The 26,900-nt window shown below is 31.3% G+C and overlaps 1 protein-coding gene across 1 annotated transcript; it reads right to left on the bottom strand.

The window, feature by feature from the left end:
- Positions 1–9,433: 9,433 nt before the first annotated feature.
- LOC134264135 (integrin beta-like protein C) lies at positions 9,434–19,361 on the bottom strand. Its single transcript, XM_062746430.1, has 10 exons — positions 19,227–19,361; positions 14,495–14,757; positions 13,387–13,562; positions 13,193–13,296; positions 12,744–13,009; positions 11,975–12,136; positions 11,778–11,818; positions 10,119–10,204; positions 9,633–9,828; positions 9,434–9,519 (listed from the first exon to the last, which is right to left on the bottom strand). Exons 1-10 carry the CDS (start codon positions 19,359–19,361, stop codon positions 9,434–9,436), a joined length of 1,515 nt encoding a protein of 504 aa, XP_062602414.1.
- Between the last annotated feature and the right edge of the window lie 7,539 nt (positions 19,362–26,900).

Raw genomic sequence — 26,900 nt, 5'->3', positions numbered from 1 at the left:
ACATTACAGTTATTATAAGACAAGCTTTGAATATTTTCATATTTTTTTTTTAAAAATCAAAAACAAATTTAAAAGAAAAACGCTAAATGAAAACCTCTACGTTAAGTTAAACTGCATAAAATTATGATTTTGAAAAGATACACGTGCCTTCATAAAAGTATTACATCCTGTGTAATCAGGCTGAAAAATCAAGTAATTCCCATTGACTGTTCCGGTGCAACTATCTTGGCCTAGATAGACGTCATAGGGATCAAAATCCGAATATTGACCATGAAGTGGTGGAAGATACAATCTGATATTCCATGAATTATCTGTGCATGCTACAGAAACCGCATTTTCCGCTGAATTATAAAATCTTTCATTCAAAATTGTTAAAAAGTGGATAAATTATTGAAATAATACCAAAATTACACACGATCTAATGAAAATCTTAATGAGGCTCTATCTTCTTTCGATACAATGAAACGAAGTTAAAGACGATGACATTAGAAGGAAGTACTAGTATTCATATGCCTGGTTTTTCAAACTTTTTTTCCTAGAAACAGAAAAAAATATGTCATATATTTATTTTTACAGCAAAGGTATATCTTTTAATTTGAATTTCAAAGAAGTTTTTTTTTTAAAAAAATTAAAATGGTCAAATATTATTGAAGACATAAAATAATGCAAAAGTCCAGGTCTTCGTAAATGTTAATTCTATCACTTAATCAAGCAGCCTTTGCTTAAAATTGATGTCCCCTTAAAGGGTTGTATTAAATAGTTATCTGTAGACCATAACTTACTTGATGAAATGTCACAATTTTGTCCACTATATCCATTGAGGCAATTGCAGTAATATGTTGACCCATATTGGTAGCAAGTACCTCCATTTCGACAGGGTTGACTGTAACAAGGATCATATGATGTCTGATAAAGGTATTGGTTACCTGTAAGTAACAAAAAGAGGCAACTTTAATAAACTAATGAGATTTTACACTTGATAAATTTTTAGATTTTATTTAAAATCATTCTGATCAAAAATGCTGAAATTAATCAAACAAAGGCTTGTGCTAGAACAGTTTTAGATACTTTCAGTTTGTCAATCTTTTTAAAATTAAATGTTAGATCTGCGCACATATTGACTAAAATCTAATGGCATCCGGTAGAGTGTCACATCAAACTGTAAATTTTTTAACCAATCAAATACTCAAATGCAAGAATTATTGTATTTAATTTATTGGAATGAATAAGTCTAGAGTCTGAGTTGTTCCGTATTTGACATTTGACGTGACCTTCTGTGGATGCTGTTAGATGTTGTGTAGCGAGTATGCAAGAGGATATAACATGTTGTTTAATTAGATTGGGATTTTGTTAAACTTTATTTTTATATATTTTCAATAGGTTGAAGTAACTGACGAGCTGGTCAATTCAACTTGAATTTGAAGTGCAAGTGGGTCTTCAAAAATGTGGACCACTCAAGGACTTTTCTGTTGGTTGATGATGGACTACAACCTGAATATTTAACAAAGAAATCCACTTTGGTGCTTATTGGCTACTAATGATGTGAACTTGTGCATTTATTACACCAAGTACTTTTACATTTCCTTGATGATACTAGACTTGCATATACCGAATTCAGGTTAAGTTGATTGATTGCAGTTCTAAGTTCCTCTCGCAAGATTATTTCTTTCATGTATGAGACGTCATTAAATGCAGACATTTTCTCTGTCCTTCTGTTGTGACATGAGAAATCGTCGGACTTAGTTGTAAAAATATTTATGATGCAAAAGAAAAAAATGGCCAAGCCAATGTATGTTAATGTTGATAATAACATAAAATATTCTTTGATATCTAGTGTGAGTGTGTTTTGTTTTTTTTTCCAATATGAAAATTCAGGGGGAAAATGAGTTTTGGTTGAAAAGCTGGGCTAAATTGAATAATTTATAGTACAGTTTCTGTTGCGGAAACCTATGGTACACCATATGTATTCCAACAGTATACGCATACTGAAACCTTTAATTGCGTAAACCTCACGTTTCAGCAAGTTTCAGTTGCGGAAACCTATGGAACACCATATGTATTTCAATCATAAACGCATGCTGAAACCTTGCGTAAACCTCAAGTGTCAGCAAGTTTCAGTTGCGGAAACTATTTGGATTCGTGGAAACCTTTGGTTTCCGCACTGCGGAAACTTGATGAAACTTGAAGTTTCTGCACTGAAACTTTGCGGAAACTATTAGTAACCTTTAGTATCTGCAGAGTTTCAGCCATGCGGAAACTGTATTTTTCATCCAGTGAAATGTTGTCAGAACATTTTCTTAAAATGTTGCAAAAACATTTTCAATAATGTTTTAATCATGTGAATTTGTATGGTTTTTAAACGTTTTTAAAACATTTTAGTGAAATATTTCAGCAAATGTTTCCGAAACATTTTCTTAAAATTTTACAAAAACATTTTTCAACAATGTTTTAATCACGTGATTTTGTATGGTTTCTTAAATGTTTTTAAAACATTTTACAAAATATTTTAATAAATGTTATCAAAACATTGTTTTTAAATGTAACAAAAACATTTTCAAAAAATGTTTTATTCACGTTTAAATTGTTTGGTTTTTAAAACGTTTTCAAAACATTAAAGTCCAGGTTACAAAAGTATTTTTCCTGAATTTTTACTCTTTCTCATTAAATATTAAAAAAATAAATAAACACAAATTATATTTATTTTTTTAACCTTTAATACAAACCCATATTAAATATGTTAATCACATTTAAATTCCATTTTCGGTACAAGTTTTAATTTATTTTCTTTCAAGTCACCGGGTTTTTAAAGGTTGAAAACGGCGTCTAATCCATTCACTGAATTTTTAAAAAAGTACGGAATCACAGAAATCCAATGTTCACTGTATAGGTCGAACAGAGTGGCAGATCTATATAAGACTTAGTCAGAATCACATAAACTGAAAAGGCTGATAAGGAACCTGCCCCTCGGAAAGAGTAGCACAATCAGTAAAGATAAGGAAGATTGTGTTTGTATCAGTGTTCTACATCTAATGTATCTTAAAGATGATCAATGAAAATATACAAAAAATATTTTAAATAATTATATCAAATTTAAGCTATTTCCTCATTTGCATTGAAAAAAGCAGAAAAATAATTACTATGACAATATTATTGAAGAGTACTGTGGAATCATTTTTATTCGTGAGGATCAATTTTAGTGGGTAGCCAAAAATCTCCTAGTTCGTGGGGACGTAATTTCGCTGATAACAAGTTCTATTTCGTTTTCGTAACGTAAATACATAATAAAGCAAATGTTTGTTTGTAAGTTCGTGGGATATAAATTCGTGGGTCAGGGTTACCCACGAAAGCCACGAACATTGGTCCCCCATGAACAATGATGATTCCACAGTAATAGTATTTACGTACACCTTTGCCTTCACCCAAGGCGGGTCTTTTAAATGTGGGAATTTGAAAATACGGATGATGCAACCAACACCATGCTGTAAGGAACTTTAATTTTTAAATCAACATATTGTTTGATGATTAACATTTCACAAAGACATCGAATTCTTGAATCAAGGATATAATTGTGTTGCCTTAAGAATGAAATATTCAATTCAAATATGTATAACCTTAACGCTTTGTCATTGCTACTGACATACATTTGTACAAAGTTATTGATCATGCACTGGTAGTATAAAAGTTGTTTTTAAATGATCTTTTAAAGCCTATGATAAAGGAATAATTCTTACCATTCAAAGTTAATAAATCCCGAGGTTATTATTGTGGTTTATATGGTGCGAAGTCTTCTCATTCAAATTGGTACAGAGTAAGCGCGCACATCTTGTTTACCAGAATTCAAAATTTGGCCTAGATAAGCAGCAAACCACTATACTCTGTAACGCGCTGCCCAGCAGGAGAATTGCATAATAGGTTATCATGACACTGAAACTGACCAGTGTGCCAATCCCTATCTAATGCCTCAGAGTAAAATTCTGGGAGTGGATCACAGATTTGATGAAGAACATTTAAAAAAAAAATTTAAGAGTTTTATTTAATGCTTATGATTTTATATATTTAATCATATTTGAATTATTTTTGTTTGCCTATCCTTTCATTTATTGATTTTTTGATTTGTTTAATTAAAGGACTTTATAAAAATTATGTCTGTTTAATATAATCAATAAGCCAAACCTAGAAATCATTATAAAATACCGGAAAAAATCTTTCAATTAAAAAAGTTCTACAATTCCTCATTTTAACACTATTTTTTCTCTATATTCTTTTTTTTCTTCATGAACTAAATTTAGGAAAACCACAATCATGCATTTTTAAGAACATTTTGAAAATAACAGCAGTAATGAAAAATGAAGTCTTTCAAAAAAGAAAACACATTAAATTGAATGTTCTAAGATCATTCTCAAAACATACTCTTAAAGTTACTAAATGAATTAAATTGTGCCGCAATTACATAAATGTTTCAGAAACATTTTGAAAATGTTTCCAAAAAATGTTACAAAACTATAATTTAAATGTTTCAATTGTAGTGAAAATAATTATTTTAGTAAATGTTTTATATAAACATTTTCGCTGCCTAGGCCGAAAAATATCCGGAATTGAATGTTTCTAACTAACAGCGATATTAAGAATGTTTTAAAAATATTTTTAAAATGTTCCTTACAAATGTTTCAGAAACGTATATACAATGTTTCTGATTTACACAATAAGAATGTTTCATTTCATGTTTTAAAAACGTTTTTAAAAGGTTTTATAAGATCTTTTATATTTGGAAGCTATGAATACCCTTAAATGAATTAAGAATGTTTCAAAAACATCTTGACAAATGTTTTAGAAACGTATTTATGCAATGTTTCAGATTTATGGAAAAGGAATGTTTCATTTCATGTTTTTAGAACGTTTTTAAAACGTAATATAAAAATCTTTAGATATTTGAAAGCTAAACATACCTTTTGAAACATTTTTAAAACGTTTCAAAAATATTTTAGAAAAATGTTCCAAAAGGATTTAATCATAAGCTTCTTGAAAACATTTTTAAAATGTTTATAAAATGTTTTAATGAGAAGAGGAAATGTTTTAAAAACATTTTTAAAATGTTTAGTCTGAAATGTTTCGAAAAAACCTTTTTACAACACCAATAAAATGTTTTGAAAATGTTTTGTGCTACCTGGGCTGCTGGTTAATGGAGCTTGAACTAGATCCTTCTATCACTTATAAAGGAGGATCTTGACCGTCTTTGAAGAAACTGTGTGGTATTTATGTTTGTGGATTAATATTAACAATTCTTAGAAGACAATAGTTTAAGGATGGGGTTTTTTGCGTTTATGTTAACACAATAATGTGGCGAATTTTTAAACTCCAACTTTGATATCTATTGAAACAAAAATGATTATAATTTCAATTGTTCAATTTCTCTGATTCTGCATTATATGTTTATATGCATGATATTAGTGTTTTTTTCATACAGTCATTTATAATGTAAATAAATGGCATTTTTCAATTCACTTAATCTTAATTTTGTTTTTTCTTATCAAACAGAGTTAAACTATTGTCAGTGGGTTTACATAAATATTTAATTTACATCCTTAAAATTAATTTATGTAAAACATCTGACACGGCAGACCCATTCTAGCAATGATATATATTTGCCCCCACAAAAGTCAAATTTTGAAAACTTCCTGAAATGTGCTGAATTCAATAAATTGTATGAGAAATATAAATTAACAGAAAATATTATAATGTCAAAGTAGTGTATTCACAATTTTTGTTTTCATGACGCCACAAACTAGTCCGATTTTATATCCTTTTTCAGAAAGAGGACAAAATGGACAAAATTTCAACAATTTTAGCTTTCAAATTTATAGAGTGCAAGTTTGTTCAGGAACAATATTGACATATTTCATTGATATTATCATTCCACACATTATATCAAAATATTGGTCCTGAACACACAGGCGCTTGGTGACTTTTACTCAAAATATCGACGAAATACATGTATATACATTTTTCTGTAAAATTCATAAAAAACTGAAATTTACGTCATGTTTGTGACGGCATTACGTACATTTGGCGTCATTACATATAAAAATATATTCAGTGCTTTGAAGTCAGGATATACTTCCGTGTTTAAGGTAGGTCCCTACTCAGGAGATTTAATGGTTTAAAAGGAGTTTTTTTCTTTTGGAATCATTAGAATAATACTTTATCTAAATAAAAAGCATAAAAAATAAATAACTTTTCATGTTATTTTTCAAATTAGAGAGTTTTGATGACGTATACCCCCTTCTTTCACGACACTATTTCATCCACGCTCAATATATGGCTCATATCAAAAGCAATATAAAAGCAAAATTACTTTCAAATGTATTTTTTTTATTCATTAATATGTAGGAAATGCATAACCAGTCTCATATATGAATATTTATTTTATAATAATTTTTTGGGGGAATATGATATCAATTTGGTGCTCTAAAACTTTTAACAATATCGTCATTTTTACACATTTTTTCTTAAAGTAATGGATAAACACATTCTTTTTCATTTAAAATATTAGATTTATATCTGTTGCAACTAAAAAGCCAAAAAAAAAAAATTAGTACTTTTCAGGCTTTTTATTTTTCTACACCATCTAGATCATGTATACACCCTTGCCAATCAAATAAATTAAACTAAAAAAAACCAGTAACAAACATATTTAAAAGAAAAATCACACTCAAATACCATTTTCATGCATTATAAAACATAACAAGTAAATTTGTTTAAAAAAATCATTTAAATGCATTTTTTGACAACTCATCAATAATTAAATCATGTCCGTACATGTACAAATATGGCTAAACCAATGCAACCTTCTTCTTTATAGGCATGCACTCAAATACAAACAATTTAATACTGGTTTTACTTCAGTAATACCAGCACAGGATAAAGATAAAGTTATGTTACAACTTTAAACTTTATGCTTGCTGCTCAGTTCTACTAATGCACCCGTAAATCCCTTCTTCATTTGACTACTGTCGGATCTTTTACTCATATTGGGATCAACATTAACTTTTTCTCTTGTCATGGTAGTTGAGTCTTTGTCCATAATCACATTATCTACCTAAAAAATTTAATATGTTGTACAGCAAATAAAATTTTTATGTTTTGAATGATTTGATTGTACAATTAGTTTTTTAAAATTGTTGGATTGTTTTTTTTCTGGATGTACTTACCTTTCCCCCTACATTCTCAATCTTCTCCAACATCTCGCAGGCCATGGGAGGCTGAAGCTCCATAGCCTTCACCGATCCTGGTGAGTTCTTACAGGACTTGTGTTGCCTGGGAGGATTACCCTTTAATTTGGCAGCTGCACATACCATACTCCCCCCCCTTTACTAAAAAACGATTATTTTCTTCGATTTTTCTCCAACAGAGAGGCAAGTCCTGTAAAAATAAACTAAACTTATGATATCTGTATTCCAATATATAAGTTAGACACTGTCATCACAGACCACTGCAAAAATGTATTATCCTCTCCTATTTTGGCAGTGGTTGAACACGAACAGAATATAAACTGGCAGCTCATTAAAATATTGACTAATACGAGTAAAGCATAGTATGATGAACTTTGATGCATTCTTTCAATACCCAATCATAGTGAATGGAATATATATTTTGTAAACTGCTGATATCAATTGTTGATTTCAATTGCAATGGAAACAAAAATTGTAATTTACTGAATACGATGTTGCAATAGAGATAAATATTCAAGATTACAAACTTTATGGTGATCAAGCAGCCACGAGTAGGAGAGAGCTATATGCGGACTTTGGATCATGTCTTGAGACAATGGTTTGACACAAAAAAAGGGGTAATGTAAAACATTAATTATTCAAACATATTCATAAACTAAAGAAAATTGTTTTCGTAAAAGCAGAGGACCACCATTGTCCATGTGACAATTAGTCTCTATAATGTTAGGTGTTGATACTTGGTGCATTTACCTGTAAGACTATTATAAGCTCTCCCGGTACCCCTCTTCTGACAAGCACCATCAGATATAAACACCATACTTCCTTCACTCTTAAACAATAATATTTTTAATTAACGACATAATTTTAAAAAAAATAATTGCAAATGAAAATATAACTAGGTCATGTATTGCTAGAAAATGGCATACAACAATTACAATCTCATCTCCTCCTGCAGACTTTCATTACAAGTTTCCCCTGTCATTTGTCCAAATTATTGCCTGACCTCTCTTCCTCTATTCTTCAGAGTTATGTTGGGTATGTTTTAAGCAGCCAGGTGTGAATAAACATGTGTTTCACCAAATCGGCAAATCCTCCTTTTATTATTCCTGAAATGAGAAATTATAAACAAGTCAACACAGAAAGTGAATATATGACATGATTTTCCTTGTTTATTTTCTGTATGTGTGTTTTTAATTAGGTACACTTGTGTGCATATGTATATTTGAGAATAAAGGTGCTTTTAACAAAAAAGCAAGTCATATTTATCATGTTTGTATACTGACTATTACTGTTCTTAAAATAAAAATAACCCACATGATCAAATTTGAATATGTGAATAAACCATGTAATGAAATTCAGATTACCTGCTGCTAGTTTGGTATATACATCCCATGCATTTCTGCCATTTGAAGTCTAGTGTTTGCTTCCTGTTGCCACTTCAGTACTAGCCCACAGTCTGTAACTTTTCACTTGACAAGTAGTAGGGCTGTCCGCATAACTGACAACTGCTTAGACCATCCGCAAGAACCCCAAGCTCAACTACACGTCTGCCCACTCTCTACTGATTTATTTTCTCATCTTCCTAAACCGAATATGTCTTTTCTTCTCTAACAACATGAATATTCTCTCCGTCACAGCCATAACTCTATGATAATGATAACTGTAATCTAAGTCACTTACTGGCACACCATTTGTTTCGTCACATGTTATAAATCTGTTTTGTTTTTTCGATTGCTTCTTCCTTTATCTAATCCTTCATTTTTTTATAACCAGTGAGTCTTTAACAACCTGCCTTTAAACCCTGGCATCCCGGTAAACACGAACGTAATGTTAAAAGTGCCAACTGGAAATGCTGAGCGCTATATAATAACTAAACCGATAACGGTAATAACCCGGTAGAACTTGTAAAGACGGATTTGGTTTTAACATTTAACATTTAACATAATCATATCCGGTAAATTGTGATGACGCGTTTGAGTAGGGACCAACCTTAAGAACTTAATTAAATATATCTGCATGAAAGTTTGATTTGTGGGGCAAATTTTGGTTATTATCGAATAAAGTTCTTTGCTTCGCATCTGATTTTTTCAATGATATTTTGAGCTTGATTACAATACATTTTCTAAATATTTCATTTCATATTCATTTAATATTTACAGTGACCAGATAAAAGAGTAATACATGTAACAACTATGATATTAAAACTACTCACGGACACGGAATGTCCAATCTCTAGTATTCCAGAGAGCAGCTGATTCAGCACCACACCCTGAAGTACCCTTTGCAACCCCTATATGTATAAAAAGTAGTCAAAATGCACAGTCATATAATACAATTGATCCAACTAAAGATGTTGTAAATTCAAATCTTAATAATTAAAAGGTTAATTTTGGATTTTCTCACCTGGGTCCATTTTTATGTAGTAAAATTCTTTTTCCTGTAGTCTAAAATTTACAGGTATTTCTAATTTCCAGGGAAAAGAACTATCTGATGCAGCAGGATATGTCACTCTCCAATCTTGTGAAACATCGATTTTGGAGACTAAGGTGTTGTTTCGTGTGTAAACATAAAAGTATGTCGTACGTGTTGGACGCACAAACTACAATGTATTAAAAGAATTTATCATGAGTTATATATAAATCTCGTTGCTAAATATCATTGTCGAGCTAAAATGTATACAAAAGTCATTTTAATTGATATTTTAATGAATCTACGAACTTTTGATTTTTAAACTACAATATCATGACTCTCATACTTTACACAGGAAATACAATCCTAAATAAAAAGTAAAAAGAAACTAGAGAAATATCGTTGTCGAGACTTTTTAAAATACTTTGTGTGTAATAAAAAAATGACGTTACATAGTCAGTAATATTTGAAAGGACTTACCATTGTGTCATAATATATGGTGAATGAATTCAGTGTGGGGTAAACATCATGCGTTGGAGAAAGAGATACAATCTCTGGAGGGGCAACTGCGTGTAAAAATGTGACCATTATTTAATTATTTTAAGAGGACACATCAACATTTTGGAGATGATGTCTAATTTCAGAAAAAAAAGATAAAATATGAATGATTGTCAAACAAATATTAACCTTTGATATCTATACTTTGATTTTCTAAACTATTACCAGACAAGCTAAAACAAAAATACCAGTAGCCTCGTTTAAGGTCTTTATTCAATTTTGCAAAATATATGGTCGATCCAATAACCTTGTCAGCAAATACAGTTTATCCTTGTGTCAAATGCTGACTGAACTTTGTACTGAATTATTGTTCGGCCATTATTTACACACTGAATTAAAGCTGGATTTTCCTGTTATTTCTCGATCATTATAAGAACACACTCTGGGTGTCCAGGTTGGCAGGGTATGTTCACCACTTAATGGCACCTGATCCTGCATCTGATATTTTCGAGGTCCGTGTTTGCTCTGCTCCAATTTTATATTGTAAAAATGGACCTTTGATCTCGAATAATGTTATCTCCATATGTTTTATTTTATTTTATTATTTATGTTTTAACTCTTAAAGCTACATATTTGTTAAATGATATATAATATATAGTTTTATGATGACATGTATTAGCTAAGATTTGTAAATTTTCTTGAAAGAAAAGGAGTTTATACCCCCAACTTCCAAAAAGGTAAAGTGGGAAACTTGACTTGATGAGACAATCTAATGGAGATTTTATTTTGCAAGTGCATCATTATGCACAAAAGTGACAAAAATCGATTACTGATGAATGTTATTGCTACCAACTCATTCTTCATAAAATCAAGCTGTCTGAAAATAGTGTTTGTACTATGTAATATGTAATATTGAAAGAGAGACAATAATGCACTTGTTTTATGATTGTGTATATGTGATTGAATTTTGGAATGTTTAGTGTCATTGAAAAGATTACAAACTAACAAAAAGAATTATTTTACTTTGTAATATAGAAAGAAATTGCTCAGAAAATTTTCTTTTATAAGTTGCAAAAGAGTCCATTTACTATTCAAGATCAGAAGACAGAAAGACATTATGTATTGATGCAGTAAGGTTATTCAAGTATTACAGAAAAATAGAAAATTATTTTTTTCAATGCAAGACAAAAAAACTCATTCAATGGGTCCTGTATGGTGATATGTACAAGTGATGAGTAATAAAAATTATGTTTTCTTATATCTACACATTTTGGTACATCTGTTTTGTTTTTGGATTATGTTGTATGATTAATTGTTATATGTTTACGTTTAATGTATATATTTATTATTAAACTTTAGAAAGTGTATAGTGTGTGTGTGAGTGTGTGTGTGTGTGATTGTGTTGGTGTTATGTTGGTGAGTGCGTGAACTTTGTTTGCTATGTGTTTTGATATGTAAAAAAAGCTTCAGAACATAGCATTAAAAAGATTAGTAAATATTCTTGAATATGATATAATAGATACTGGATTAATGACATTAAATTAAACAATCTCTCTCCCGATCATATACTTTGCTATCAAAACACTATATGTTAAAGAAATATAATGATGTTAAATGTACTTAGCTTTTTCAAAACCTTACCTCCCACGAGCAACTCTATACAAATTCTTTCTGAAACCAATCTGTAAAGAAAAACTGCATTGATTATCTTAGATACAAAATGTTTCTTACAATCTCACTTTTGAGGTCTCAAAAACTTTTCTGAAATTAATATAAAAAAATAACTAATTTATTTTATTTTCTTAAAAAGTAAACTATTATTAATGTAGAAGACATGCCCATCAGTGTCACTTGCGGTATAACAGAAAGGATGTTCTCCAGCTTGATTGGCTTTCGGAGTCCACGTGACATTTACGTACCATTCCTCTCCTGAGTTATCATACCGACTAAGATTGGACTTCTTAAAACCAGTAGGAGACACTGTGTTAATCTCGCTGATGCTATGACAAAAAAATCATCGAAATCTTAAAACAATTTAGAGTTAGTTACTGAGGACCAGGGTATTTTTTTTTTTTATATTTTTAAGTTGACGCGCACTTAAATTATTTTTGATTTTTAATGTAAATGGAAAAAGATATAGATCTTGTGGTTGTATTTTTTAAAATGAAAGCCAAGATAACCAACATATATCAATCTCAAAAGTCCATAGGAATAAATACATTTGGGGCCGATCTCTCAAACTTCAACAGTTTTACTATAAAAAAATAAGTGTCATGGGGGAGTAAGCATCGTCTGTCGACAAGTCACACCCACTACATGTATGGGTTCCATGTCACAGAGGGATGAAGCAGATTCATTGAAGAAAATAAATGCCTATCTCTGGGTATTAACTCGTCAGTCAAAACTAACAATTTATTGTATTTACTCGCAAGATCACTGAATCAACCATAGAAAAGCATACTGTTATTTCGTTCACTTCATCTTAACTCTTTTGTAGGTGACAATAGAAAAAAATGGAAGAGGATGACAAAAAAGTCATCTGTTGAGTATTTTGAAACAATGTCATATATCGAATATAATATAATTTTCTGTACAACGCTGTCATACCTTTCATTTTGACTCGCTTTTGCAATAATTTTCTCACTCCATGTTGAAGGATAAGGCACTCCCACGCACGCACCATCTTGTCTTGTAGGTAGTAAAAACACAGGTCTATTTTTACATTTTTTAGACGACTGAAAAACGTTCACTAAAAATTGGAGAGGTATACTGCTAAGTGATGTTGTTGAATTTTCGGATGCAAAATCCTCTATTTGTATTGCAACTGCATACCATCCAATTTGATAGATTGCTGAGTAGCGAATCTCGCAGTTCTGAAAATTAATATGAATTTCCTGCTAAACTGGTTACCAACAATATATTTCGTAAAAGAATAAATTAAACAAAGTAACTGTGAATTGAATATACTCCCAATTGTACAGACAGATAAATAATGTGTAAGTTATTATAAGGGATTCGTGATGAAATAAGACTTTCTTCTATTTGAATTCTCTTACCTCGTTTAATGAAGCATGTTTAAAAGTAGAACAAACGCCACCGCATTCATTGTATTCAGATTTAGCCCACCTGCATTTAATAACATCATTATCTTTGTCGAAGACTACAACATAAAGAATTAAACTTATGATAAACATGTACTTTTAAAAGTTATCAAATATGTGAAGGGATGACGAAAAAGAAAACCACTGACCAGGTATCGTGATATTGTGATCACACCCATGTTGTAGTCGAACAATAGCAGGCATAGCCGAAGTTGGGGATGTGTTGATCAAACCTGTATCGGCTCGTACACTAAGGTTCACTTTTGTACGCATTTCCCAATTCCCGCCACCATAAACAAGTGATATCCAAGCGTTCCCAGTAAAACTAAGTCAAAAAATTAAACATGTATTTGAAATTTTTATGAGTGATTGGACTGTTTTCTGTTTAACTCTTAGTCCAAAAAATCTATCATTTTAGTTAGCATATATGTCTTATACTATTGATTTTATGAAGAGACTTACTTTTACATTCGACAGCTAACTTTTTACATTTTATTAATGGAGCAAGTTACTGTTTCAACTGTAAAAGTCAGTCGTCGATTGTAAAAGTAAGTCTCTTCAAAAATCTCCAAAAGCACGCATTCGTGATTTAAATTATACATGTGGTTGATAGGACTCCTGAGAAAAATGTAAACTTTGTCCACAGGAAGTGTTTTATCAATAAAACTTCCAATTTTGACAAAAATCATCGTATGATTTTAATTTATCGAATTTTTTTTTCTTTTTTTTTTTGGAAAATTTTTAATTCACAAAGTGAAAATGCGCAAAAAATTATTTTGAATCAATGTATCCCTACTGACTACAACGAATGTAATCCACATCCCCTTATTTCGTTTGTATGAGAAAATATCAAGCCTAATTAACATTTAAGTCTATTGTGCAATATTCGCTTATCAGTTTTGTACAATGCAAAAAAGTCTATTCACTTTAAACTGCATTTGTTTCTTTGGTTTCTCTTTGGCAACATTGGTTTCTCACATTATTGTAACTAACCATGGTTATACAAATAGCCTATTAAAAAATCGAGAGGGACGTAATACATGTATCAGTAATGAGATAATGAGATTTTTGTCCATCACAAAGAATTTCGATTCGAAATAATCATGAAGTCTATAAGAATAAAATGACTAAAATCTTTTTAAAACAAATCGTTCTTGGATGATCTAATATTTGGATGATCTAATATTTGTCCAGCATTTAAAGTACATGCATTTATCATATTATTAATTAGTTGAAGTTTGAGGAAAATATATTTACCCAAAGTAAGTAATTGAATTTCCAAAATTATATAGAAAGGTTCTTTCTCCTTGCGTCCAGTCTTCCTGTATGCTGTAGTCAGTACAGACAAAAGACGTATTTGTCATGGTGACATCAGTGCTACTCCAGATATAATGTTGACATCCAAAACATGAAATGGATCCCATATATGCTATCAACCCTCCCTGGTTTATTGTGGATTGATCACAGTATGTAGCTGAAGAATACGACCTTCTCCATGCCATGCGGAAGGTAATAGACACCTGAAATAAAGACAAAAGCTCGCTTTACATAAAAGTGAATTATTCTATACTCCTTGCTGCTGATATTTCATGTTTATAATATAATCATTATGATTTATACACTAATCTATTTATTTCAATTTAAAATATTATGTCATACGTAGGAAATTATTGTATGCCGTAATTCAGATGAGTTTCTTGTTATGACTGTTTATCCCGAATGTTCTACTAACTTTCTAGCTACAATGGCTTATTATCGTGTGAAACAAAAATTCCTTTTTACATGTTTTATGGACTGTTTACAAATTTATGCCAAAGATTTTTGTGTTTCACGGGGGGGGGGGGGGGGGATATGTATATAGACCCCCCAAAAAAGAAAAAAAATGCTGATCTTTCACCAATTTAAAAGCTATTTACAACTAAATAATTGTATTTTATTGCTTTTTATATGTTTTATTTATTTGCGTATAACATAAGAAAAGATATGAGATACATTTTATGATATTTAAGACTATTTCAAAATATGGTGATTCTTGAAAGTTCGATTTCACTAGAAAATATCGTCTATCCCCCTTTTTTCAAGAGCTGGAATTAATGATAATTTACTATCTAGCGTTGGAATTAAAATGATTAATCATTTACCATAGAACTGTTCTTTGTATTAAAGAAAGATTTAATGGCCAAATTGCCATTAAAATTGAATTAAATGGGTGCAACATGTAGGCGGGAATCAAGAGTTAGAGTTCGTAGTTCTTACTTATCTAAACATCTTCGTTTGTAGATTTTATTAACTGAACAGTATTAAGAAATATTATTCAAAGAATAAATTCTCTTTTTTAATTGACATAAAAGATAAGACATCATTCTTAAAAATAAAGTCCAATTTCCTATATTTTGTTTGTCAATTTTCCACCCTAAATTTGTAAATATTATGAAGAAGTATTTGTCAGTGCTTTTCCGATCTTTAATATGATGAAAAACATAGCCAAATGATTACAAAAAGTAATCAAAATATAAACTTTTGACGGAACTAATGAGAAATAGGCTTTTTTACGAATGCTTATTCACTTTACCTTTTTACACTTACTCAGAATTCAATTATTAATGACTGTTTGGTACTTCTTTCAGGCTTACGTTGTGAATGTTTATCAAAAATTGTATTTTGTTTACGTAAAAGATCATATTTGATAGAAAATATGTTTTCAAACAATAACCATTTAAATATATATGAACTAAAGTATTGTGAGCAATGAGCTCACTAAATGATACCCCACCTCCATATAGTTATAATTGCAAAGTCCATGTTTTGCTGTGGTCGGGAAATCCAAAATATGTGTCGGATCAAAAAGGAAAAAGATTCTTCAAAGTTTTATTAGATTTTACTCTGTGGTATAAGAGTAGTTGTGGATAAGATATGGGTACACCAAAGCGTAACAGACAGATGGACGGAGGGACGGACGGACATGTCGAATACTATATACCCTCCAACGTAGTAACAGTCAACAGTGCTTGACGACGAGTGATATTTCAAAAAATAGCGACAGCGCAGAATTTATGCGCGCACGGTTCACTGTTATATGTATTTGTATAAAAGATTCAGTATAATATAACAAAGATTGCATTAAGTTGAGTGTAACAATGAAAATTTTCACCACAAAGAAAACCTTTGTCAACTGAGGCGCTATATAATATCTTTCAAACTGTAAATGTAGGTTTACCTTATGCATTTAATGATTCTGCATAAACAGCAGTAGATAGATTTACGTATTATTCTATGTTAAAATACATTTATTGATATGTAATAGCATCATTCTCAGCATGACATATATGGAGATAAACAGTATTTAGGCTCAAAAGTTCATTAAACAAAAGCAATTAGAGCAGAGCAAAGACGGACTTCCAAAACGTCAGAGATCAGGTGCAATGGAGGAGTGAGCATTCCCTGCCGACCAGTCACAGTCGCCGTGGGCTCCTTGTCATGATTGGGAAATAGCAGAAAAATCTGTCGACAATTCAACGTGTATTTAAAGGCTTTACAATCACTATGCAAAACGTCAATCAGCATTTGACTTAATGATAAATTGTATTTGCTGACAAAGTCATTGTATCGACCTTTCGAACTAACGAAATGATGAGTTTAAGCAAGAATTATTGATATTTTTGTTCATCAACCTGTTTTTCAATATTTTACCTCGTTTTAGAAATTATTCATACGTAGGTGATGGATGTACATGTATATATTGCTGCACAAGCAAAGGAAGTTGACGATTGAAAATTCAAACTCATTACGTATCATACAGCTTGTTTGTTAGATTACAGTAAAGTAAAATATCCAAATTTGAGACAGTCTCTTTGGAATCTTTTATTTTAAGCTCAACGAAATATATAGTATCGTTATAAAAATGGAAATAACCATTGTTAAATGGAAATACGTCGTCTGTAGATAAATTTCTAGTTGAGGATAATTTTTTTTCTTCTTTTTATGTGTAAGAGTTTGGGCAAAGTCTGCTTCATATGTACACAAAAAAGCTCTGCTTATAACAATTGGTACCCATGGGAATTCCAAAATATTGTTGGATGACCTGGTCTCCAAAAGCCACATTAGATATTGTCAATCATAAACTAAAGCATTATCAACTTCAGTGTATTTGTATGTACAATCGAATTTCTTTGACAAATTAATTTTGCAATTGACCAATGACGAGGTAAGTGAATTCAAGAGTTTCATATTATTCATATTATTGAAAAACAACTTAGTTTGATATCAACAAGCCTGTACTTTATCTTATCATGTTGAATGATTGAATATAAAGTTGAACAGTCAAAAAGTTTTATGCTGTTGATTTTATTAAATATTTCTATTAGAAACGACATGAAATCTAATTAATCCTTTTTTTGAGAAACTAAACTGTTGCTTACTTTTTCGTAGTTTAGTCAAAATGAACAACAGCTAATCAGTGTTATCAATGTTCACTTCAGTAAGTTATGTACAGAATGTTGGTTATCTTGACACAGAAAGAAAATATTGTCTACTCATGATCAGTGTACGATTTAAAAAAAAAACTACGAAAAAAAGTGAAATCCCATTACGTTCCTAAACAATTATTTTACTTACAGAGAAAAATAAAAGTGACTCCAAAATATCGAGAACATTAAGAAGTACCTTAGAATATTATATTATTTTTATTATTTATTCCAAGCTCTCTGATTAGCTCAGACTTGATCACATGATTAAGTATATCACTGCATAAAGACTTAAGTTACTATTTTTTTTAAATCTAAAATGCCTATTGACTTGATGTTGGAGATAAGTTTCTATTAAGCAAATATAAAAATGATTTCAAAATTATACATATTGTTAATTTATCATAAGACGTGATATCTCTGAAATTTTTTTTACCCCAACTTGTATTAAATATTTTTTCATGTTCCGTAATTGATGAGACGTAACAATGTCATGAATCATTGAATAAAGATCTACTTTATATTAAAGCATATTGGATATGTTTGTCAAAAGCTGATAAGAAGACATAATCAAATACCCCCATCATTATAAGGGAAACTCATTAACATTCAACATCTGAATTTATTTTGATCTATAGTCTGAAAAAGTAATATAACAATTGTAGTCCTTTAATTCGGTCAATCCATAGATATATCGACTTCACAGAAAAGCATGTTGACCTCGCACTTCGTGCTCGGTCGATATGTCTTTCTGTGAAGCCTATATTATCTATGGATCGACCTCGTCAAAGGCCTATATTTATATATTGTTGCATGGAAATGGAGTTTTCGTTCGACAATCTTAACCTATGTTCAAATCTCAACCATTGACTGTGCTAGAGGTCAAAATGCGTGTTGTCGGACCCAAGAACCAAGGAGGCAAAAAGTTTGGTTCAAGGGTTGACACAATGTATTTTGCCCGAGAACACAATCAATATGTGTTTCGTTATGCGTATTTTTTTTTATAATTCGTTTTGTCATTTGTCTTGAAATGTCTTCTGTGATGCATCTTGAGATTAAATTCGACCAATTCCGTGACTGTCGAACACCAATGAATGCAGTTGAAATTTTCCTCCGCCCATCGTGTGACGTAACCGTTCCTACATCTTATTGACGGGTTCAACATATCACTCGGTGATCAAATATCATTTTTTATAATGGCGAAGTATGACATTAGAAACATGTTTTTTTCATATAAATTCGTATAAGAATTCATTTTTAAAGTTATATCATTTTGTCGACGCCACACGAAAGTCAGCAAGATTCTATATTTGGTAAGGATCAACCAAAAAAAAAAACCCACCAACATTACATTAATCCCGGTTCTTATACAAATGCTATAACACCTCTAATATAAAATATCTTAAGATAAAATCCTTTTTTTTAATTATCGACTGTCTATTACAAGTTTAATACTTTTTTAAATGAATGTTCAAATGTTCGATTGGAGCATTGCAATACTTATACGTAAATATACCCAAAATTACCTGAGATCCAGTTCCAGTATTCGTCGGCTTCCACATGAAAATGCCACCACGAAAGTGACTACAGTCAGCATAGTGGGTAAAACTAGAAAAAATTGTAAGAGCTCCATAAAATTGAAGTAACCATTCGGGTTTCATAGTTATGCAATGATAATAGGATAGATAGTGGACTTTTCGTGGAAAAAAATATTTATCATCTGTGAACAGTTGCTTAAACGACATTATACTGATAACGGTTAAACATCCCAAGAGCTGAAATTTGAATATTTAGGTTATCTGTTCAAGGATAAAAATTTTCAAAAAAATAATTTATTTCACAAATGAGTCAACTATCATAATATGTCATCTTATTGTGATAATCAAGTTTCAAGTAATTTTTGTCGAATATATTCTCTATAAAATATCTCTTTCTTATTTTGCGATAGTGTCACAATCAATATTGAATTGTAATTGTATTTACATTATGATTATTTTTCTTTTAATTTATTTGCCCTTTGCTGGACATCTTTTTATTGTTACCTTTATTGAATCTCAAGTTAGGTTTGCAAACATTGGTCAGTTACGACCTAATGTATTAGGAGGTATTCAAATCGCTGCATAGCTGACCACGTACATGTAGCCGGGGTCCACGTTTTCATAGATTTTACATGCTTGAGGTACTACAATCCAAGATGTGTAGATAAGTAGGTTTTCAATTGTAACCATTTCTCTATTAGGGGTTCCAGAGATATTCCAGACATATTTCAGTCGTATTCACGCTACATTCATGCCATTTTGTATTGACACGTAGCACCAGCGTCTCCTGAACTTGAAACCCACTGGGTGCCAGTTGACGGGAGTCTGTCGTAAAATGGGAAGTGTCAGGACGCGGTCGCGTGGTGCACTGGGATGGATATAGACAATCTAGAGACTTAGAGTGATATTTATTGTAGATAATTTTAATATAAATATGTTGTAAATATTGTTTTCTAAAAATAAAAAAAATGTAAATAGAAGAAAAAAAATCTTGTTGTGTCTGACTGAACAGAGCAGGAGGGCTGTCATGACAGATAGTCTCATATAATAGGGAACGCATCTACTTAAAATGTTTCTTTAGATTGTACCATTTAGGTAATTCCTATGATGTACTGTACAGATATATAAAAAATTACCACCTTTATTCCTATAATTTTACTTTTTTTTTAATTGTTCGAATCCTTTTTTTTTCATTTTGTTGTCCCTATGTCTATTTTTATTGATATTATGGATTTAAAGAAACAATAAACACTCCTATTAAACCCATTTTTAAGATTTGATTACAATGTTGATACTGCCTTAACAAAGATAATACAATCCAGCTAACGATGATGATGACCGGAGCTACGCAACAGGACGTTGCAACAGCATTTAATGTACATCAATCGGCTTTCTAGTGGTAGAACAAACGTCTCCACAAGCTAGGAACACGGATGACAGCTAGACCAAGAACTGGCCGTTAACGGATTACCAGACCCAGACAGGATCGTCAGATCCACCTTCAGCAATCGATTTAGATTTCCAATTATTTGGTGCACAAGCTGCTGTTTCAATTGCTGGACGGGGAAATCAGCATAAAAGTGCACAAATTGTTCGCAAAAGATCGAGAAGAGCTGGTATTTGTCCACGACATCTGTAAATTGGAAATCCACTGAGACATTGCAAAAGACATAAGGATTGGTTATAATGCCCCTTGGTTTTTGGGGCAATAAAATGACATCAGCTTAACTTTTCGATTCGCCACTATATATATATATATATATATATATATATATATATATATATATATATATATATATATATATATATATATATATATATATATACACACTCTAAAGTAATTAAAAAAAAATAAGGTTTAAACTAAAAACTTAGATTTTCATGTTTAATATGAAAATGCGTTTCTTTTTTTGTTCAGTATGTATATGGTTTGATGATTAAGTGCATCAATGGACTTTTCCTTTACGGGACAATTAACAATTGGCTGGAGTGAAAAGCACAGGCACTCTTTTAAAATCAATATAATAATAATAATAACACGAGGTATCTAACTTAAAAAGGATGATTTTCATATTCCTAAGAGATATCTCCCGCTGACGACGTATCGCGCTTTTTCCCCACTTTGTCCTTTGTAAGTTACATGTAAATATTTTTAATCGTCAAACGTTATCTGGCAAAATCATTCAGCATATATACATGTACTGACAGAGTGGAACAACATAAAACATAATAAACATGTTTTTGATCTGCTCCTAATTTGTATTGTTTTATGGACTTTGGGCTTGAATATTGTTTGTTATCTCCATAATTTTATTTAATACTGATTTAATTTCAAAGACCAGCAGAGGAAAGAGTCACTGTGTCTTATGCCGGCTTACCCCGGATATACCTTACAAAGAGGAATTATAACTTTTTGTTAATGTGAAATTCGTCTATTAATCTCATTAGCCCTCCCCAGAAACGCACTAATTTACACTGCACTGGCAAACTGCTTATTACAATTGTATTTTGCAGACATCTATCTACAATTATATATAGCATTCGTGTCGTTGTTTTCTTTTATCTCTGTACACAGCGTCAAAGTTTCTATATCTTACCTGCAAAATTAAGATAGGCATGTTGTGTAATTGGTGTGTTGCAAGCTTTTTATTTTGATGGGTCAAGATATTTTGGCTGCTTCGAACAGCGGATAATTGTAAACATGGCAAACACTGCCGGTGTAAAGACGAATAATGACCCCCATCGAATAATGACCGGGGGTCATTTTTCAACGACAAAAAATGACCCCCTACCCGTAGAAAAAAAATCATTTTTTGTAGAAAAAGTGTCCCAGGGGTCATTATTTTATATGTTAGTCCTATAAAAATTGACCTCCATTGAAAAATGACCCCCTTTAAAGTGAAAAGAGATTCTTTAATTGTCAAGCAAATAAAATTTCTTTTTAATATACCTCCTTATAGTTTTTGCTTAAATAATGATATTCCACTTGTTTTTAGAAATCAAACCATGCAACAATCAGGTTCCAATACTCTTTAATAGAAAAATAAATTTTTCCTTCATTTCAGCTTTAGCTTGTATAAGTTTGGCAAATCCTATTTGACAATGAAAGAGGAGGAAATATATTTACCCCCCCCCCCCCAAAAAAAAAAAAATTACGTTAAATCAAAAAAAAAAAAAAAAAAAAAAAAAAAATGAAAAGCAAAAATAAAGATAAAAGTCTATACCTTTCAATAATGCTGAAATAGGCTCTAGATAAAATATAAAAATGAAGTTAAGCCTTATCATAATTTATTTCGCCATGATTAAAGCATACTTGAAATGTTGGTGGGGGTATTCTTGAAAGTATTGTGGCAAGGTAATAGTTGAAAATTAGTAGAATAGTAAATTATTTCAAGCTTATTTTTAGTCTTTCCTTATAGAAAAATAAAGGTAGGGTAGTTTTTATGCCCCCGTAAACGAAATTTCGGGGGTATATAGTTTTTGTCGTGTCCGTCTGTCTGTCTGTCTGTCTCTCTGTCTTTCTGTTTGCCTGTTTGTCCGCAAAAACTTTAACCTTGCCCATAACTTTTGATTTAGTAGAGCTACGACTTTCATATTTCATATGTGTATTCCTTGTGACAAGACCTTTCTTTGACCTTTACGTTGGTGTTTCTCCCATTTCTCAAAAAGATTCCAAATTTTTAATTTACTTTGGCTATAACTTTTAAACGGTAGATACTAGTACCCTCATACTTCACAAATGTAATCCTTGTTACATTAAACCTTTCTTAAGAAACCATCAACTTTGACCCTTTGACCTTTAAGTTTGACCTACCTTTCATACACTTATCCTTAGCCATTAATTTTGAACAAGTGGTGCTAGGGCTTTTCTATTTTGCAATTGTATTTCTTGTGAGAAGACCCTACTGTGGGTACCATTATATTTAAATTGCATTTAAGAAAAGTTTAGTCTTCGCTATGTTGCCATACAGGGGCATAGCTGTTTCACAAACACATCTTTTTATATATAAGAGGAGTTGCGGATAACAGATGGATACCCCAAAGCGTAACAGACGGACGGACGGACATCACTATATACCCTCCCGCTTTTCAAGCGGAGGATATAATAATATATGATACTGCTGATTTTTTCCGTCAGTATGATGATCTCCACCATCGATAAACAATGTTTACCTAACCCTTTATGCTCGATAAATCTTTACTTCTTTGGATTCTGAAACATTGCATTGACCTTAAAATATAGCTATAATCGTATGTTATGCGATCAACATATCATCAATTTATTCCAAATAAGCTCAGATGAGCATTTTGGCCAATATGCTTCTTTATCTAATTTTTTTTGGCCCCCTAAAAATTTCAGCTTTAATCAACAAGGAGTCATTTTTCTACGGGGGTCATTTTTCTTCACGTGGGTTCTGCAAATTTCTAGGGTGGTGACACTTTTTCTACGGGCAAAATGGTCATTTTTCTATGTCGAATAATGACCGGGGGTCATTTTTCGCTGTCGAAAAATGACCCCCGGTCATTATTCGATGAGGGTCATTATTCGTCTTTACACCGGCAGATAATGGCAAGCCGGTAACACCTTTATTTCAATCTAGGTTTCAATGTTTTTTAAACTTTTTTTAGAATTACAAATCAATTTGAAACGAGTTCATTGACAAAATAAAATCATTTTGATGTAATATATTTTTAATTTACAAGTATATGTATAATTTATTATTTCAGAAATTGAATGCCGTACCAATAATATTGCCTCTCCGCATACATCTGCTGCAAGTCTGTAGCAGAAATTACGGCAAACTTGTTTCAGACAATCCTGCAAACTTGCTGCAATGAAGCTAAATAAACCATGATTAAGTCGTTAAACAGGTCGCAGAGAATACTCGAAATCGGGTATTATCCGTTAAATTGCGTATAATACTCGATATTAGGGTATCGTTGAATCCTCGAAATCGGGTATAGGAGGTGTAATCAGTTAAAAAAAACTTAAACAATTGGATGGCGCATGTTGCCGAGTTAACTTTCAATTAGAATTAATCAAGATTAATGCGCTCGGGACAATAGATACCCGTGGATCTCAGTACATTTCATGGTCTGCACACAAAAAGGCGATCGATTTGCTTTATATTTTTCCTTATGTTGAAAGTATATGCATCTTCCTAATGTTCATTCCCAAAACAATAGAATTGTAAAGTATCAGAAATCGGGAATTTATAATAATTCCACATCAACACGACAAACATGAACAATTTGTAAATAAATCAAATTATACGGAAACACATTTCACACACAAGATATGATGCCATGTTTCAACAAGGGATTGTCCACCGTATCTAATTATGCGTCATTAATTACTTTCACATTCATCTTGTGCATAAAATCAAATTAATTAATGAATGTATGAATAATGTAAGGATAAAAATGCCTAAAATTTCGGTTAAAAGAACCCTCTTTCTCTTTTTTTTGAAAATCTTTTATTTTTTTAGTTTATCATTCATACATATTTGCAGAATATGTCTTCAACATTCAGCAGAGACATGCATTGATAGTTTCAGGAATACAGCTTATGAGAGAACATAACTGTTGATCGGTTATTTTCGCTAAGTCATCAATATTTTACCATGTCTTGGCGACTTCAAAGGGGGGTGGGTGGGCTAAAGGCTTCTTGACCACCTCTGACAAAAAAAAAAACCCTCGACTGTGTTCTACATGTGTCCAAGAGACCTCTCTTTGAATGTCACGGTCGGTTAAACTCGATCATATATTTTTAATTGTAGGGAAGATTTATTCATCAAATAAAAATCATATACATTGTAGGTAAACAAAAAGCAACCTGTTATTTTCTAACACATATGACACTACAAGTAACTAGAATTCATGTTTATTTTTAAACACATTTTTTTTATTATAGATGAGTCTTAGAAAAAATTATTGCCATGAGTAATAAGTATCATAGATAAAATAACTACATTGTAAAAGAAAACTGTGACATATTGTCTAGAACCAATCAGATAGTGCGTTGTATTAGCATATAATGAGGTATAAGATAACGATAAAAAATATTTAGAAGGAAAAGAGGTAAAATTTACCCTGTCTATCAAATAGTATAATAAAGAAAGGAAGTGGCCACGATTTTTATGAAATTTTTATGTCCGATGAGGAATTATATTCCGAAAAAGAAAAACATGAGTTTCCAAGGCAATTGAACACTCCATTATTTCAGTTTTTCATTAACATGTTCATAAAAAATATAAGAAATGTGAAAACTTGACTATTTAATTCATATTTCATTATGACTGTACCTCGATCTATATTGAGAAATTCAATGTATTATAAGCTCATAGAAAAGATGTACACATTTGACATTTATTTATACCCCCCCCCCCAAAAAAAAAAAAAGAAAATCCTGTTCATATGACTTCTCGCTCTCAATTTTCACACAAATGCATAAAATAAAGGTAAAATAGCATATCTTGTATCGATTAAAATGCAACCAAAAAATTTACAGTTTCTTTGAATTAAAATTCCATGCTAAATTGACATAAACAAAGATATTCACCTCTAATTAGCTATTTTGTAACTGTTTTCCCGTGGGAATTTAATTTTATTTTATTTCCTTCTTTATAATTACGTTGGTATTCTATTATGGCAGAGATATACAATTATACTGTACTCTATAACTGTTAGGAATAATTTATATTTCACGTGTAAGGGACGCCATACATTTTTCAGTAAAAGTACATAACACGGCGTTAGCCGTTTAATTTCTTTAAAATTTCACGTTTTGTGAATAGTGCATTAATTAGAAAATTAAATATATGCAATAATTTAATGGGAAATAAAGACAAACGAAGTATGGTTATTTGTTTTTAGAAATTATATTGAAAAATAATAGCGCCATTGTGTCCTCTTTGTTACCCCAGCAGTGTTTGTCGTATGATTTCAAACTTATCTGACAACCGTATGAATTAGGTTTAATAAAAATAAATCCACAAGATACTGATGTTCAAGTAACAGTTACTGGCATAATGTGCCGTTGCTTTAGTCTTTAGTTTTTATAGAAAGTTGCACAGAATACCCGATTTCGCGGATTCAACGATACCCTAAAATCGAGTATTATACGCGATTTCACGGATAATACCCGATTTCGAGTATTCTCTCCGACCCGTTAAAAGCCTTTGTGTTTCCAACAAGTTTGCGGCTTTGAAGCTTACAGAAAACAGTTAATCATGCAAAAGAGTCTTGGTGATAGTCTGCTACAAATATTCCAATAAAATATATGGAAATGCTAGTAACGAACAGTGTTCAAGCTCAATAGTCAATAAAACATTACATTATTGGAGCAACTCTAACACATTAGAAAAAGGCTTAAGTGCGATGCAAAGAGGAGTGAGCAGTCAACCAGTCACACCCAAAATGTGCTCAATGTCATGATCGGGAAAATCCGTCTACAATTCAGTGAGTAAATAATTGTATTTACTGACAGGTCATCGTATAGAGCTAACAAAATGAGTACTTAAAACGAGACTGTTGATATCCATGTTTCATCAACCTATTTGTCAATAATTTACCTCATTTTAGACATTGTACTTCGATGAGCATGCTTTTACGTTGAAAAAGATACACCTTAGATGCAGATGATGAAGGTATATTGCTTTA

This window comes from Saccostrea cucullata, unplaced genomic scaffold, assembly GCF_032062105.1.
Source record: "Saccostrea cucullata isolate Sc308-1 unplaced genomic scaffold, CSIRO_AGI_Scuc_v1 ctg3798, whole genome shotgun sequence".
Classification (NCBI taxonomy): Eukaryota; Metazoa; Mollusca; class Bivalvia; order Ostreida; family Ostreidae; genus Saccostrea; species Saccostrea cuccullata.
The sequence above is the reverse complement of the archived record's forward strand: the minus strand, read 5'-3'. Positions and strand labels throughout refer to the sequence as shown.